The following is a 13,818-nucleotide window of genomic DNA, read 5'->3' on the forward strand; positions in this document are numbered from 1 at the left end:
TCCGGCCGCTGCCTCCGGCCGGGTCTGTCCACGCCGCGGGCTTTGACTTGCGGCCGCGGTGGCCGGTGCCGGACGGAGCCGGCGGCGGGTGTGGCTTCCTCTGGCCGGACTGCGCCGTCTTCCCGCACCTCCTTCTCCTTCCTTCCCCACCTGCCTGCCCGAGACAGCATCTGGAGCTCGTTAAACCGAGGCTGCGTGTTACTCCGGGTATAACAACAAACAAACGAGGCTTCTTCCGTTCCTTCGTTGTTTTCGGGGCTAGTTCTGGACTGGGACGGTACGGGGGACAGAAAATAGCGGGAGCAGAGGGGTCCGATGTTGTTGTTACGGCAGTTTGCCGTTAGGAAGCGGGGCATAAAAAGTGAAAATTTGTAAGATGCGTTAAAGAACATTAAGCAGGGATCCCTGGGTGGCGCAGCGGTTTGGCGCCTGCCTTTGGCCCAGGGCGCGATCCTGGAGACCCGGGATCGAATCCCACGTCGGGCTCCCGGTGCATGGAGCCTGCTTCTCCCTCTGCCTGTGTCTCTGCCTCTCTCTCTCTCTGTATGACTATCATAAATAAATTAAAAAAAAAAAAAGAACATTAAGCAAAAAATAGGACTGCCTAATAAAAGCTTTGATTGGTGTTTTGTAGATTCTCCTAAAGTGACCGGATAAAAACAGCTAGGCGTTACATTTCACTTACTATGTTCGTGCTTTGTTCAAAGTACTGTATTAGCTCTCAGTCCTCAAAATAATCACAAGAGGGGCACGTGGGCGGCTCTGGGGTTGAGCGCCTGCCTTTGGCTCAGGTCGTGATCGTGGGGTCCTGGGATCGAGTCCCGCACCAGACTCTCCTCGGTGAGCCTGCCTCCCTCCCTCTGCCTATGTCTCTGCCTCTCTCTGTGTCTCTTACGAGCAAATAAACCTTTAAAAAAAAAAAGTCACAAGAGGTGCATTCTATTTCTAGCATGATCTTGATTTTACCAATAATGAAACGTAGGCACACAGAACTGAAGCAACCTGCTGGAGGTCATATGGCTAAGGAGGGGCAAAGCTAATGCGTCGTGAACCCAGGCACCATGGGCTAGGGGACTGGCTCGATATGTCTACATGTTGACTATTAAGACGTTCCAGACAGAAACGCTCCATAACAATGTTCCTGCATTGCCAGTTCTGGGCCAGGACCCCTGACTGTCTATGCTTGAGATCCCTAGGATACCCACCTTGATGGTTTCCTTTAGCAAACAATTTTTGCCATTCCAGGGCAGGACAGGTTCTGAATCTTCCAGAAACTACAAATTAAAATAAGGCAAAACTATATGATAGAATACAGACTTATTCTTGGCAAAGGTTGCCCATATATATGAATGTATGTGAAAATCACATTCCCTCTTAAGGTTCAAAGGATTACAGTTGAGGTATAGAGGGGCAGCTAGGTGGCTCAGTTGGTTGTCTGCCTTTGGCTCAGGTCATGATTCTGAGATCCTGGGATGGAGCCCTGTGTTAGGCTCCCTGCTCAGTGAGGAGCCTGCTTCTTCCTCTGTACCCCCTCTCTTGCTCTCTCTCTCTCAAGTAAATAAATAAACAAAACCTTAAAAAAAGAAAAAGGACAGGAAGTCAAAAGTTGAACTAAGAATCTGGGTATTTGTTTTAGATCATTTATTCAACAAATTTTAATCGAGTGCTTTCTTTAGTTCCTAACATTGAAGTGACAAATATGAATAAAAATAGATGCCCATCCTCATGGACCTTGAAGTCGTAAGCACAGTATGATTAAGTGTTAAAGATGCTATGATAGAAGTATACGCAGGGCCCAGTGATGACATAAAGAAAGAGGTCAGATCTACTCAGATGTTCAGGAATGATTTCTTAGAATTATAGAATTATATGATCTAGCAATTCTACTCCTAGGTATATACCCAAGAGAACTGGAGGGAAAATAATGTTAATTTTGTGTACGTTAAACTTAAGTTGCCTGTGAAACATCCATCAAAATATATAAATACACATTTATTTGCCTATTTTCTTTTTACTCTGTGAGAGCAGGGACCATGTTTATTTTGTTCACTGTTGTGATAAAAGCCTAATATGGTGCCTGACTTATAACAGGCACTCAATAAATATCTGAATGAATGAACTGAATGAATGGATGCAGTTGAAAATGACCAACGGCAACCTGGATTTGTGAGAAAAAGTATGGGCCAAGATTAGAAATCTGATCGTCATTCTCATAGCTACCATCTAGTGAATGCTTAGTATGTATTGAACTAAACACTTCAAGCATATCAGCTCATTTGTTGTTGTTGTTGTTGTTGTTGTTTTTTAATATTTATTTGCTTATTTGAGAGAGAGAAACTGCAAAGGAGGCAGAGGGAGAGAGAGAGAGAGAATCTCCAGTAGACTCCCAGCTGAGTGTGGAGACCAACGCAGGGCTCAATCTCAGGAGCCTGAAATCATGACCTGAGCTGAAATCATGAGTCAGATGCTTACCTGACTGAGCCACCCAGGCACTGCATTAGCTCATTTGGTTCTTTTAAAAAAGATTTTATTTATTTATTCAAGAGAGAGGCAGGCTGCATGTGGGGAACCCGATGCGGGACTCGATCCTGGTACTCCAGGACCACACCCTGAGCCAAAGGCAGCCGCGCTCAAACACTGAGCCACCCAGGTGTCCCGGCTCATTTGGTTCTTAAAACAATTCTGAGAGATGTTGTTATCCCCATTCTACAGATTAGAAAACTGACACTTGGGGAGCCAGTGTCACACATGATGAATTATGTGGTTAATATTAGCTATGGGAAGAAATGAAAAAGGAGACAGCTTTTAGAAGGAATATAAGGAGTTAAAATGCAAGAGATTTTGATGCAGTTGGAGTGCATAAATTCAGTGGGAGAAATGCCCTAATGGAACTGAAGAGTGAAGGGGTAGTGGACTCAACAGCAAGAGCTGGTGAAGATGTGGAGAACCTCCTACCTGGGTGGTAGGAATGTAAAATGGTGCCATTGCAGTGTAAAACAATTTGGCAATTCCTCAAAATATAAACATAGAATTATATGACCTAGCAATTCCACTTGTAGGTATAAGCCCAAGAGAATAGAAAACAAATACTTGTAACTGAATGTTCATGGAACTATTATTCACAATATCCAAAAGTTGGAAGCAATCCAAAATAAAATATAGTATAAATTAAAATAAAATAAAATAAAATATAAAATGGATAAATAAAATATAGTATATACACTCAATAGAATATTATTTGGCCATGAAAAGCTACTTTTATGGATTGAATCATGTCTCCCCAAATTCATATATTGAAATCTCAACCCCCAGTATCTCAGAATGTAACAGTATGTGGAGATAAGTTCTTAGAGAGGTGACTAAGTTAAAATAAAGGCAGTAGGGTAGGGGCCCTAATCTGTTACGACTGGTATTTTTATAAGAAAAGAAAAACACATCTAGGGCACCTGGTCACAGAGAGACTCTTGTGTGAAGGGGCAGCAAGAGAGCAGCCATCTATAAACCAAGGAGAGCAGCCTTTTAAAGGAAACCAGCCCTATAATCACCTTACTTTGGATTTCTAGCCTCCAGAACAGTGAGAAAATAAATTTCTGTTGCTTAAGCCATATAGTCTGTGGTATTTTGTTATGGCAGCTCAAGAAAACTACTACAGGAATGAAGTACTGATACAAGCTACAATGTGGATGAACCTTGAAAACATCATGCTAAGTTAATGAACCCAGTGACAAAGGTACATATTGTATGATTTCATTTATACAAAAAAATCCAGGATAGGTAAATCCATAAAAGCCTAAAGAAAAAAAAAAAAAACCTAAAGCAGATTGATGGTTTTCCAGAGGATGGGGTTGGGAGGGGGGCAGAAATTAAGAGTGACTGCTTAATAGTTTACTTTGGGGGTGATGAAAATTGGAAATTGATATAGGTGATACTTATACAACATTGTGAATCTCCTCAATACACTTAATACTACTGTATTGTACATTTAAAAATGGTTTTTAAATTTTTTTTTTTTTATGATAGTCACACAGAGAGAGAGAGGCAGAGACACAGGCAGAGGGAGAAGCAGGCTCCATGCACCGGGAGCCCGACGTGGGATTCGATCCCGGGTCTCCAGGATTGCGCCCCGGGCCAAAGGCAGGCGCCAAACCGCTGCGCCACCCAGGGATCCCTAAAAATGGTTTTAAGATAGTGGGGTACCTGGGTGGCACAGTTGATTAAGCAACTGACTCTTGGTTTTGGTTTAGGGTCCTGAGATGGAGTCCTGTACTCAGCATGGAGTCTGCTTGAGATTCTCTCTCCCTCTCCCTCTGTCCCTTCCACTTGTGGTCTCTTTCTCTCTCAAATAAATAAGTAAATCTTAAAAAAATGGTTAAGATAGTGAATAATATTATGCATTTTTTACTGCAATTAAGATGAATTTGAATATACTAAGTGGATTTCTTTTCATGTAGTATGCTCAGGATTCATCCCTACTGTGTCTAAAGACACACTTCCTATTGTCAGTTGTGGGAAAAATGCTTCTTTCATGTTCTCTGTATTCTTTTTTGGAACTCCTATTAAATGTATATTAGACCATATCATCCTCAATGGCTCTCTTTTTTTTTTTAAGGTTTTATTTTTAAGTAATTTCTATACCCAACATGGGGCTCAAACTTAAACCCTGAGATCAAGAGTTGCATGTCCCATTGACTGAGCCAGCCAGGTGCCCCAGGTTTGTGTGTGTGTGTATATATATATATATATATTCAAAATCTTGTCATCTATAGTAGGATAGTTTTTTGTTTCTCTCTCTTTTTAGATTTATTTATCTATTTGAGAGAGAGAGCGAGAGTGTGTGCAAGACTGTGTGGGGGTCAGGGGCAGAGAGAAAGGGAGAGACAGTGTAAAGCAGTCTCTGCATTCTGTGTGGAGCCCTACTTGGGGCTGATCTCACAACTCTGAGATCATGACCTGAGCCAAAACCAAGAGTTGGATGCTTAACCAACTGGGCCACCCAGGCCCCTCTGTTTCTTCGGAGTTTTTGTTTATTTGTTTTTGCAATTGATCTTGCCTTTTCTTTTACTTTCTTGTCTTATTGCCTTGGCTAGAACTTACAATATTATGTAAAATAGAAGTAACAAGAATGGTCATCCTTGTCTTGTTTCTGATTCTTATGGAGGAAAGCTTTGTCTTTCACCACTAAGTATGATGCTAGCTGTGGGGTTTTCAAAGATGCTTTCTATCATATTGAGGAAATTCCCTCCAATTACAGAGAGAAAGAGAGAGAAGGCAGGGGGAGACACAGAGAGGGAGAGAGAGTCCTAAATAGGCTCCATGCCCAACTCGTAGCCCACCTCTGGGCTAGTGTGGGGCTGGATCCCACAACCTTGATATCATGACCTGAGTTGAAATCAAGAGTTGGTTGCTGAGCCACCCAGGCACCCAGCTTGTCTGCTTTTAAAGTGGGATTTAGGGTGTTTCCAAAAGTATGCTGCTGCTTTTGCGAACTTTTGAGAATTCTCCATGTTTGCTGTCAAAAAAAAAAAATCATTATTAAAAAGATTTGTTGGGGAGAACCCCCAAAGGTATTGTTCTATCTGAGACTCCCCTTTTTTAATTCAACATTTATTGAAGTCTTATGGATCCATTATCAAAAAATAAACTAATGACTATGACCTTTCGCTCTCAAAGATCTAGTTAAAAATAGAGCTACCCTATGACCTAGCAATTGCACTACTGGGTATTTACCCCAAAGATACTGAAGTAATGAAACAACAGGACACCGGCACCCCAATGTTCATAGCAGCAATGTCCACAATAGTCAAACTGTGGAAGGAGCCACGATGTTCTTGGACAGATGAATGAATAAAGAAGATGTGGTCTATATATAATAGAATATTACTCAGCCATCAGAAAAGATGAATACCCACCATTTGCTTTGACGTGAATGGACCTGGAGGGTATTATGCTGAATGAAATAAGTCAATAGGAGAAGGACAATCATCATATGGTTTCACTCATACGTGGAATATAAGAAATAGTGAAAGGGATTATAAGGGAAAGGAGGGGAACTGAGTGGGAAAAATTAGAGAGGGAGACAAACCGTGAGAGAATCCTAATTCTGGGAAACAAAAGGTTGCATAAGGGGAGGTCGGTGGTATAGGGTAACTGGGTAATGGGCACTAAGGAGGACACTTGATGAGATGAGCACTGGGTGTTATACTATGTGTTGGCACATTGAATTTAAAAATAAATAAATAAATAAATAAATAAATAAATAAATAAATAAATAAATAAATATTAATGACTATGACCCTTCGCTCTCAAAGATCTCAATTAACAATACTAGTAGTTAAATCTTTTCATGTATTTAGGTCTACCTTAATCTCATATACAGCATATTGTTGTTTGACAGCATAAGACCTGGTGATTTTATTTTCATTCAGTCTTAGTTTAGTATGTTTTGCGAAACAGAATAATACAGCTTTGGAAAAATCAATGGCTCTCGCATGATCTATCAGCACTTTTCCTACATATGTCAGCTTCTGTTTACATGGTTCTTTACTGTTCTGGTTGTTTCTGCTTGCTAAGCAAATTCTGTCAATAAATAAATAAATAAGTAGTAACTAGGAAATAATAGGGCCCAAACCGAACTTGTTCATTTACTAAAAGTGCTCAGAGATTGTCAAGTACAGCTATTTATTTCAAAGAAATTCTGTTGGGGGAAGATTTTCTTTATAAGGACTATTTAGCTCTGAGATAGGTTCCCTAGAATAATGTCAAGGGAAAATTACTTTTTAGTTTACTTATCTTTTACGTAGAGTGAATACATCTAGTGTTTGCTTGGATAATGTAGTTTGATAAACAATTTTGCACAGGAAACACAAACTTTAAAAAGTGAAGTTTTCCTGGTGTGTGGGGTATTTCCAAAATCTGTGTTTCTGCATGTGAGGAACACTTGTACCTTTAGCTCCTGACAAAGTCCATCAACATGTTTTGTGCATATTTACTCCTACTTGCCAGAAGCCTAACTAGGTAAAATTCCTATATACTAGGAATAGGGGCAGTGCTTGAAACTACTTTTGGGAGAATTTCTTATTTTATGTAAATTTCAACATCCGAGTGATGAAGTTTTGGAATATAGGTGAGGTCTGGAGCCGACGACCAAGAAAGAATTCTTGAGGTGTCTTTGGTGCAAAATGATGGTTTTATTAAAGCCCGGGGAAAGGACCCGTGGGCAGGAAGAGCTGCTGCCCTGGGCCTGGGAGGGGTGGCTGATTATATACCTGGGAGTTGGGGACAGGGGTGGGTGTTTGAGGATAGCATACTCTCTAAAGAATTTTGGAAACAAGGTTTCCAGGACCTTAGGGGGCTAGCTGTTGTTGGGAAAAGGTCACTTATTACCCTCTAATAAAACCTGAGGGTCGTGAGACCCTTCAGATGTGTTTATCAGTGGGCCATGTGGTTGAAGGATGATTGCCAATGTATCTTGGGGGTTTAGAGATAAAGGAAAATTCTAAAGGAATTTTTATATGTTAAAGTAGACTTACAGGCTCCTGGGGGTTGCAGTAAGATTGCCTTTTGCCCTTAGCAAAGTATTAACGTGGAGGCTAGAGGAATGTTCCTTTGCCTGTTTTAAGGACTCTGCCTGTGTCTCTCATGAATAAATAAAATCTCAAAAAAAAAAAAAAAAAAGAACTTGTCAATTGTCAATGTGCTGCCTGCCCGAGGCTCGTACCTTATCCTCAGCTACCCCTGTTCCTCATCAATAGAATGACTTCTCTTAAAAAAGAAAAAACAAAACTATACTCATTCTAGCTCCTGTCTTCCTTCTTTTAAAACAGCACTTTTTTTTAAAGATTTTATTTATTTATTTATTTATTTATTTATTTATTTATTTATTTATTTATTTATTTATGAGACACAGAGAGAGAGAGAGAGGGGCAGAGACACAGGCAGAGGGAGAAGCAAGCTCCATGCGGGGAGCCCGATGCGGGACTCGATCCCGGGACCCCAAGATCATGCCCTGGGCCGAAGGCAGGTGCTGAACCGCTGAGCCACCCAAGGATCCCTGCACTTATTAACTTTATGTCATTTGCAAAACTAATACAGACTCAACGTGGAATAGGGGGAAGATTCAGTAAAGTATAAACATTTTGCTTCCACCATCTAGAGGCCGCGATGAACATTTTTCTTTAAACGGTAGTGGAGTGTCGTGAACTGTTTCGTAAACTGTTTTTTTTTCCCCTGGTTTACCATTTTCGACTATTTTTACCACGACTGCTGTCCTTGTCCACAGTCGGTCGCAGGCCCCGCGGGGGGTGGGGGGGGCGCTTATCTCTCCCCGGATCTCCTTCCGCAGCAGGAGGCTGCCTCGCTCACTCTGCAGCTGCGCGGCCGGCGGGGGCGCGGTCCCTTTAAGGGGCGGGCACAGGGCGGGGGGGGGCGGGGCGGTCCCGGCGCCGATTGGCCGAGCTCCGAGCCACGTGGCCGTCCTGGCTGCGCAGGCGGCGGCCCGGCTCCGGACGCAGTGTGGGTGCTCCCCGCGGGGTCCCCGGGAAGGGGCGCGGGTTGACCCATGTGCGTGAGGAGGTGCCTGGTGGGCCTCACCTTTTGTACCTGCTACCTGGCTTCTTACCTCACGAACAAGGTGAGGGGGCGGGCGTGGGGTGGCGATGGCTGCACGCGGGAGGGCTGAGTCCGCACACCGACGGGGAGCTGATGCAGCCTCCCGCATCCTGGTGGCGGTGGAGAGGAAGCCTACTCTGTGGCATCCGCAGGTGGAAATAGGATGTGTTGAACCGTGCCGGCCCTGCCTGCTTCCCGTCCTGTAAAGCATCCCTTGCATCTGCAACACCGAAGTTTTTGATTGGCGAATTTCCAGGAAATTAATTTGGGGTTGTGCATACTACTTTTTTTTTTTTTTTTAAGATTTTATTTATTCGAAATTGAGAGAGAGAGAGGCAGGCAGAGGGAGGAGCAGCAGGCTCCATGCAGGGAGCCTGATGCGGGATTCGATCCTGGGACTCCAGGATCACCTGGGCCGAAGGCAGGTACCCAGCCGCTGAGCCACCCGGGGATCCCCTGCATACTACTTTAAAGGGAAATAAAGCAGTTGGTTCTTGTCCTCTCGGGGAAGGCGGAGTAGAAGAAATCTGACAAATCTGTCTTCTTTTTCTACAACATACCCCTGCTCCTAGAAACCCACAGAGTTCAGGAAGCTTTTAAAAAGAAGAGATCAATCAATCCATTTCCATCTCCATCTTTCCCTCACACCACAGACTCCCAGACTTTTTCTTTTTTTCTGTGTCTCCATCCCAGACACTTCCAGTATATTCAAGAGGTTTTCGTGAAAATATTTTGGAAAATAAAATGTGAAATTAATTTTATTTAAAGTAATGTCACGTAATTCATCTTAATGAAAAGGCAGGTAAGCAGTGGTACCATGTTTTTATTTTGTTAGGAGGGGGAAGCTGGCCTTGGATTTAGTACCATGCAGGGAAATGTTGGACCCCTGTGGGGTAGAGTGGGGCAGCTCCTCCTGTCAGGGACATTGGGCTGGACACCAAGGTAAAGTGGTGATACCAGGCCCAGGATCACCTCCCACCATAAGGTCTCCACGCCCCCACCCCCACCCCCAACCTCAAACCCCTCATGCTTTCTGGAAATAAACTATTAACAAATAACATTTCCTTATACCTGTTCTCTTAATGTGAGTAGCTATCTTCAGGGCACTCAGAGGATGCTCCAGAACCCTCTTTCCCCATGTCCAGTTGATTTTTAGTTCTAATGATGAAGATCCATAAATAGTACCTTCCTGGGAGGCAGTGATGGGTTTACATCCTGGCTCCACTCAACTTGATCTTTGGGACTTTAATTTCTCTAAACCTAAGTTTTTAAACTTTAAGGTAGGATTAGCAAGTCCTCTTCAAAGAGTCGTTCATTAATGGAAATTACGTTAGTGAGGTGGCTGGACAAGTGCCCAACATCATAGTAAATTAGGTAAGTGGTAAATACTCTAGAAGAAACGGAAGAAAGGAAAGACAGTCTTTTGCTTATGGTATGATACAGTAATTATTAGCTTTTAACAGATTTGTTTCTTCCTCATTGAATAGATAGCTAAAGTAAAAGGTTTATTTTAGCACCTTTTCTGGAAGATGTGAATTTGTGAAATCCTGGCCTTTTCACTTTCATATTCTAATTTGTCTAGTTAACCTGATGAATATATTGGTAACATTTCACTTAAAAACAGAATGACCTTCCTTTTATTTTCATATAATCATCAGAAGGGAAGAGTGAGAAATCTTCATGAAAACCCACAAGCAGCATTATTGGTTAACAAAGGAAGTACCCAAGTAAAACAGTCCTGCAGGCAGATAGCATTTAGTTCATAGCAATTTATACCCTCTCTGGATGCACATTGCATCTATGGAATTATTTTCTATTTACTGGGGCCTCTCACCATTTTGCAATCAATGTAATAAAGACGGTAGTACATTCCATGTGCATCATGCCTCAAGGTGCTAGATAAAAAAACAAAAAACAAAAACAAAAACAAATTGTCATGTGTTTAGGAGAATCTGATTTGAGTAATAGAAATCGTAGATTCCCAAGGACCCTCAGAATTTCAATAATAAATCCTTTTCCATTTTCCACAAAGGTTTGGAGTGCTTTGGTTCAGGGCTCTGGGGAATGTCAGAGTAGATGGAAAGCAGAAGAACAGTAAAAGGCAGAGAGAAAGGGAGGTGAGATTATATAAAGGAGAAAGAGGAACTGGAGGCAAGAGTAGCAGAAAGCAGGTGTGAGGCCTGGGTAAGGTTGGGAGAGGTAGTCCTTCATAATGGGACTCTGGTAGGGACTTTGTAACTCTTAGATTATGCCATTGTTTCACCCCAGGACAGTCATGCTTCTTTCTGGCCTCCATGGTAGTTTGGCTTGGACCCAGTAGGGGCCAAATGAGAAGGAGCTATGCCCTGGGCTCCCCAGCACATAGTGACTGCCAAATGAATTTTCTCTTGAATCAATGAAGATTATTTTATGTTTATAGGACAGGAAACTCTCTTCCAGTTTTTAGTAGACTCTGTGCTGGGTTTTTTTTTTTTTTATTTCTCTATTTCTCAGTATAGTTTCATCTGCAAACTATCTCCCTGTGTTTGTAAAAAGAAAATTGATTAAAAACAAACAAAAAACCTTGTCTATTTTAGGCTTATTGCTTCTAGTGTTAAAAGAATGGTTGATTTTGGTTTCAACAGCAGGTGTTGTGGCTCTCTGGACCTAGTCTGAGTGACACGTTGCTCCAGCCTGTGGAGATTCTGGTGGTAACCAGCCCTGTGGGGCCCAAGCAGCTACTGGTCTTTTTTCCTCTTACAGCTGTTAAGCTTTCAGCCTGGAGTCAAAGTCCACATCTGTTCTCCTTTCAAAGGCTCCCAAATTGCTCCTTCTTTTTCCTACGAAGTGCTCACGGCTGTTCCATTAAATAGCATTTTGCCCTGAGCAACACTTTTCAGTGACATGAAGAATTGCCGAAAGAATAAATATTAGGACTTAATTTCATTTTTCAGAGATTTCTTTTTTCACTCTTGTTTAACAAGGTAAGGTAAGAACTTCAGCATTTTCTATCTTCACCCTCAGTATCTATGACAAAGTTCAGCACACAGTAAACTAAATAAATATTCATTATCTTCATGAAGGTTTTTTTTCTTAAAGATTTTATTTATTTATTCATGAGAGACAGAGAGAGAGAGAGGGGTGGAGAAGCAGGCTCCATGCAGGGAGCCCGACATGGGACTCCATCCTGGGACGCCAGGATCACGCCCTGGGCCGAAGGCAGGCGCCAAACCGCTGAGCCACCCAGGGATCCCCTTCATGAAGGTTGTTAAGGGTGATGTAATGCATGGCCCAGATGCTCACTTTATCCTTTCTCTGTCTCTGTTTTTTTTTTTTTTTTTTAAGATTTATTTATTCACGAGAGAAAGAGAGAGGCAGAAACACAGGCAGAGGGAGAAGCAGGCTCCATGCCAGGAGCCCAACGTAGGACTCGATCCCAGGACCCCAGGATCATGCCCTGGGCCAAAGGCAGGTGCTAAACTGCTGAGCCACCCAGGGATCCCCTGTCTCTGTTTTTTTTTTTTTTTTAAGATTTTATTTATTCATGAGAGACACACAGAGAGAGGCAGCAGGCACCCTGTGGGGAGCCTGATGCAGGACTTGATCCTGGGATCCCAGGATCATGCCCTGAGCTGAAGGCAGATGTTCAACCACTGAACCACCCAGGCATCCCTCTGTCTCTGTTTTAGAATGAAAATATCAAGGAAGAGTGGGGAGGAGCATACTGAATTATGTGAATAAGTAGATTTCGGAGAAGAAGAAGGTCCATCTCTAGTGAATATTGATCAGAGCACAGCAGTTAGCCGTAATTGTGACATTTAGGAGCTCATACTAGAAGGCATTGGTGTAGTTTAAAAACAAGTATGTAAATTTGCCCAACCCCAGTCCATTCTGTTTTTTAGATCATGTGAAGAATCAGTAGAGTCCTTGCCTAAAGCCTTTAATGGTTTTTAAACTTTCCAAAAATTCTTAGTGTTCAATAGTAGGAAAAGATACCCAGGAAGACAAAACATAGTCCCCTCATTCATGAAGTGTTGTAAAAGACAGACTAGAAATACAAGTTGACCTTGGTCAGGTTGGTTTGAAAAAATCCTTAAAATGCTAAAGCACAGAAAAAATTAATGATGCCTACGCAGAATTAGCTAAAAAGAAAAAAAAAAAAAAGGATCTTTAGAATGCAAAAACCAAATTCTCCCAAATGGAAGAAACATGAAGGAAACAGAGTATGATGCAGTTCTTCCTTGAAGAGAAACAAAGGAGGGGTTTGGATTTTTAGGTAAATTGGGCAGTAGATAACGTGAATACTTTGAGAAAAGAGACTGTGTCCATTTTTCTTGAGTTTCTGCAGCTCCACCATGGCACTTCTGGGGTCTGGAAAGAGGCTGAATGGTTGGGCATCCACAGCATCAGACCCAGCTGCTGGGCATCCCAATTTGCTAATGATTCCAGTTCCATACCCCAACTGAGAGGTGGTCAGGCTTCTGATGAGCCTGCAGAAAAACAGACCCACTCTTTCTCATATGACTTGGAAGGTCATTTTTTAATTTTTGCCCAGTATGTGATTTTGAGGGGAGAAGGATAAAAGTCTTTTTGAAATTCAAGTGTACTTAGGTTTCTTCAATAAGAATTTCTTTCATTATATGATCAGTTCTCTATAATTTGTTCATTACTCTGGTATTTGTTTTTCAGTATGTCCTGTCTGTCTTGAAATTTACCTACCCTACATTGTTCCAAGGGTGAGTATCTTTTATGCTTTTTGTACACATTTGTGGGACATGTCCAACCAGCATCATTAGCTGTACTTTGTACTATTTTTAGGGGTGCCTGAGTGGCTCAGTAAGTTTAGTGTCTGACTCTTGATTTCTGCTCGGGTTCTGATCTCAGAGTCTTGAAATGGAGCCCTGCTTTGGGCTGCGGGCTCAGCAGGGAGTCTGCTTGAGATTTTCTTTCTCTGCCTCTCTCGGCTCCTCCTTCTGCTCACGTGCTATCTCTCTCCAATAAATAAATCTTTAAAAAAATGTTTTTAATGACTATATAGATTTTCTTTCTTTTTTTAAAATCAAATAGACATACTGTAATTTATTTAACCATCTTATTAATGGGCATTTAAATTGTGTCCCATTTTGAAGGATAAAAACAATAATATTATCAGACATTTTTTTGCATTCAAATCTATCAAATTTCTAGCTATTTCTTTGGGATAGATTCCAATATTAGAAATTTGGGTTAAAG

At 41.9% G+C, this 13,818-nt stretch overlaps 1 protein-coding gene and 1 long non-coding RNA gene across 17 annotated transcripts in view; both read left to right on the forward strand.

Moving 5' to 3' along the window:
• Window positions 1-68: 68 nt before the first annotated feature.
• Window positions 69-5,654, forward strand: LOC125755472 (uncharacterized). The gene is made up of 2 exons (XR_007412116.1): window positions 69-207; window positions 3,634-5,654. It is a non-coding gene; the product is annotated as an uncharacterized LOC125755472 (long non-coding RNA).
• Window positions 5,655-8,470: 2,816 nt separating this feature from the next.
• Window positions 8,471-13,818, forward strand: part of TMEM241 (transmembrane protein 241) — a 112,084-nt gene continuing 106,736 nt past the window's right edge. For all 16 annotated transcript variants that reach the window (XR_003128596.3, XR_003128598.3, XR_007412114.1 and 13 more), the window contains exons 1-2: window positions 8,471-8,629; window positions 13,276-13,322. Coding sequence is in view for 9 of the 16 variants with exons in the window: in XM_025429320.3 (XP_025285105.1) it covers window positions 8,558-8,629; window positions 13,276-13,322 (119 nt within the window). In the remaining 7 variants the exon portion in view is untranslated. The remainder of the gene's footprint in view (window positions 8,630-13,275; window positions 13,323-13,818) is intronic.

Source organism: Canis lupus, chromosome 7, assembly GCF_003254725.2.
Source record: "Canis lupus dingo isolate Sandy chromosome 7, ASM325472v2, whole genome shotgun sequence".
Taxonomy (NCBI): domain Eukaryota; kingdom Metazoa; phylum Chordata; class Mammalia; order Carnivora; family Canidae; genus Canis; species Canis lupus.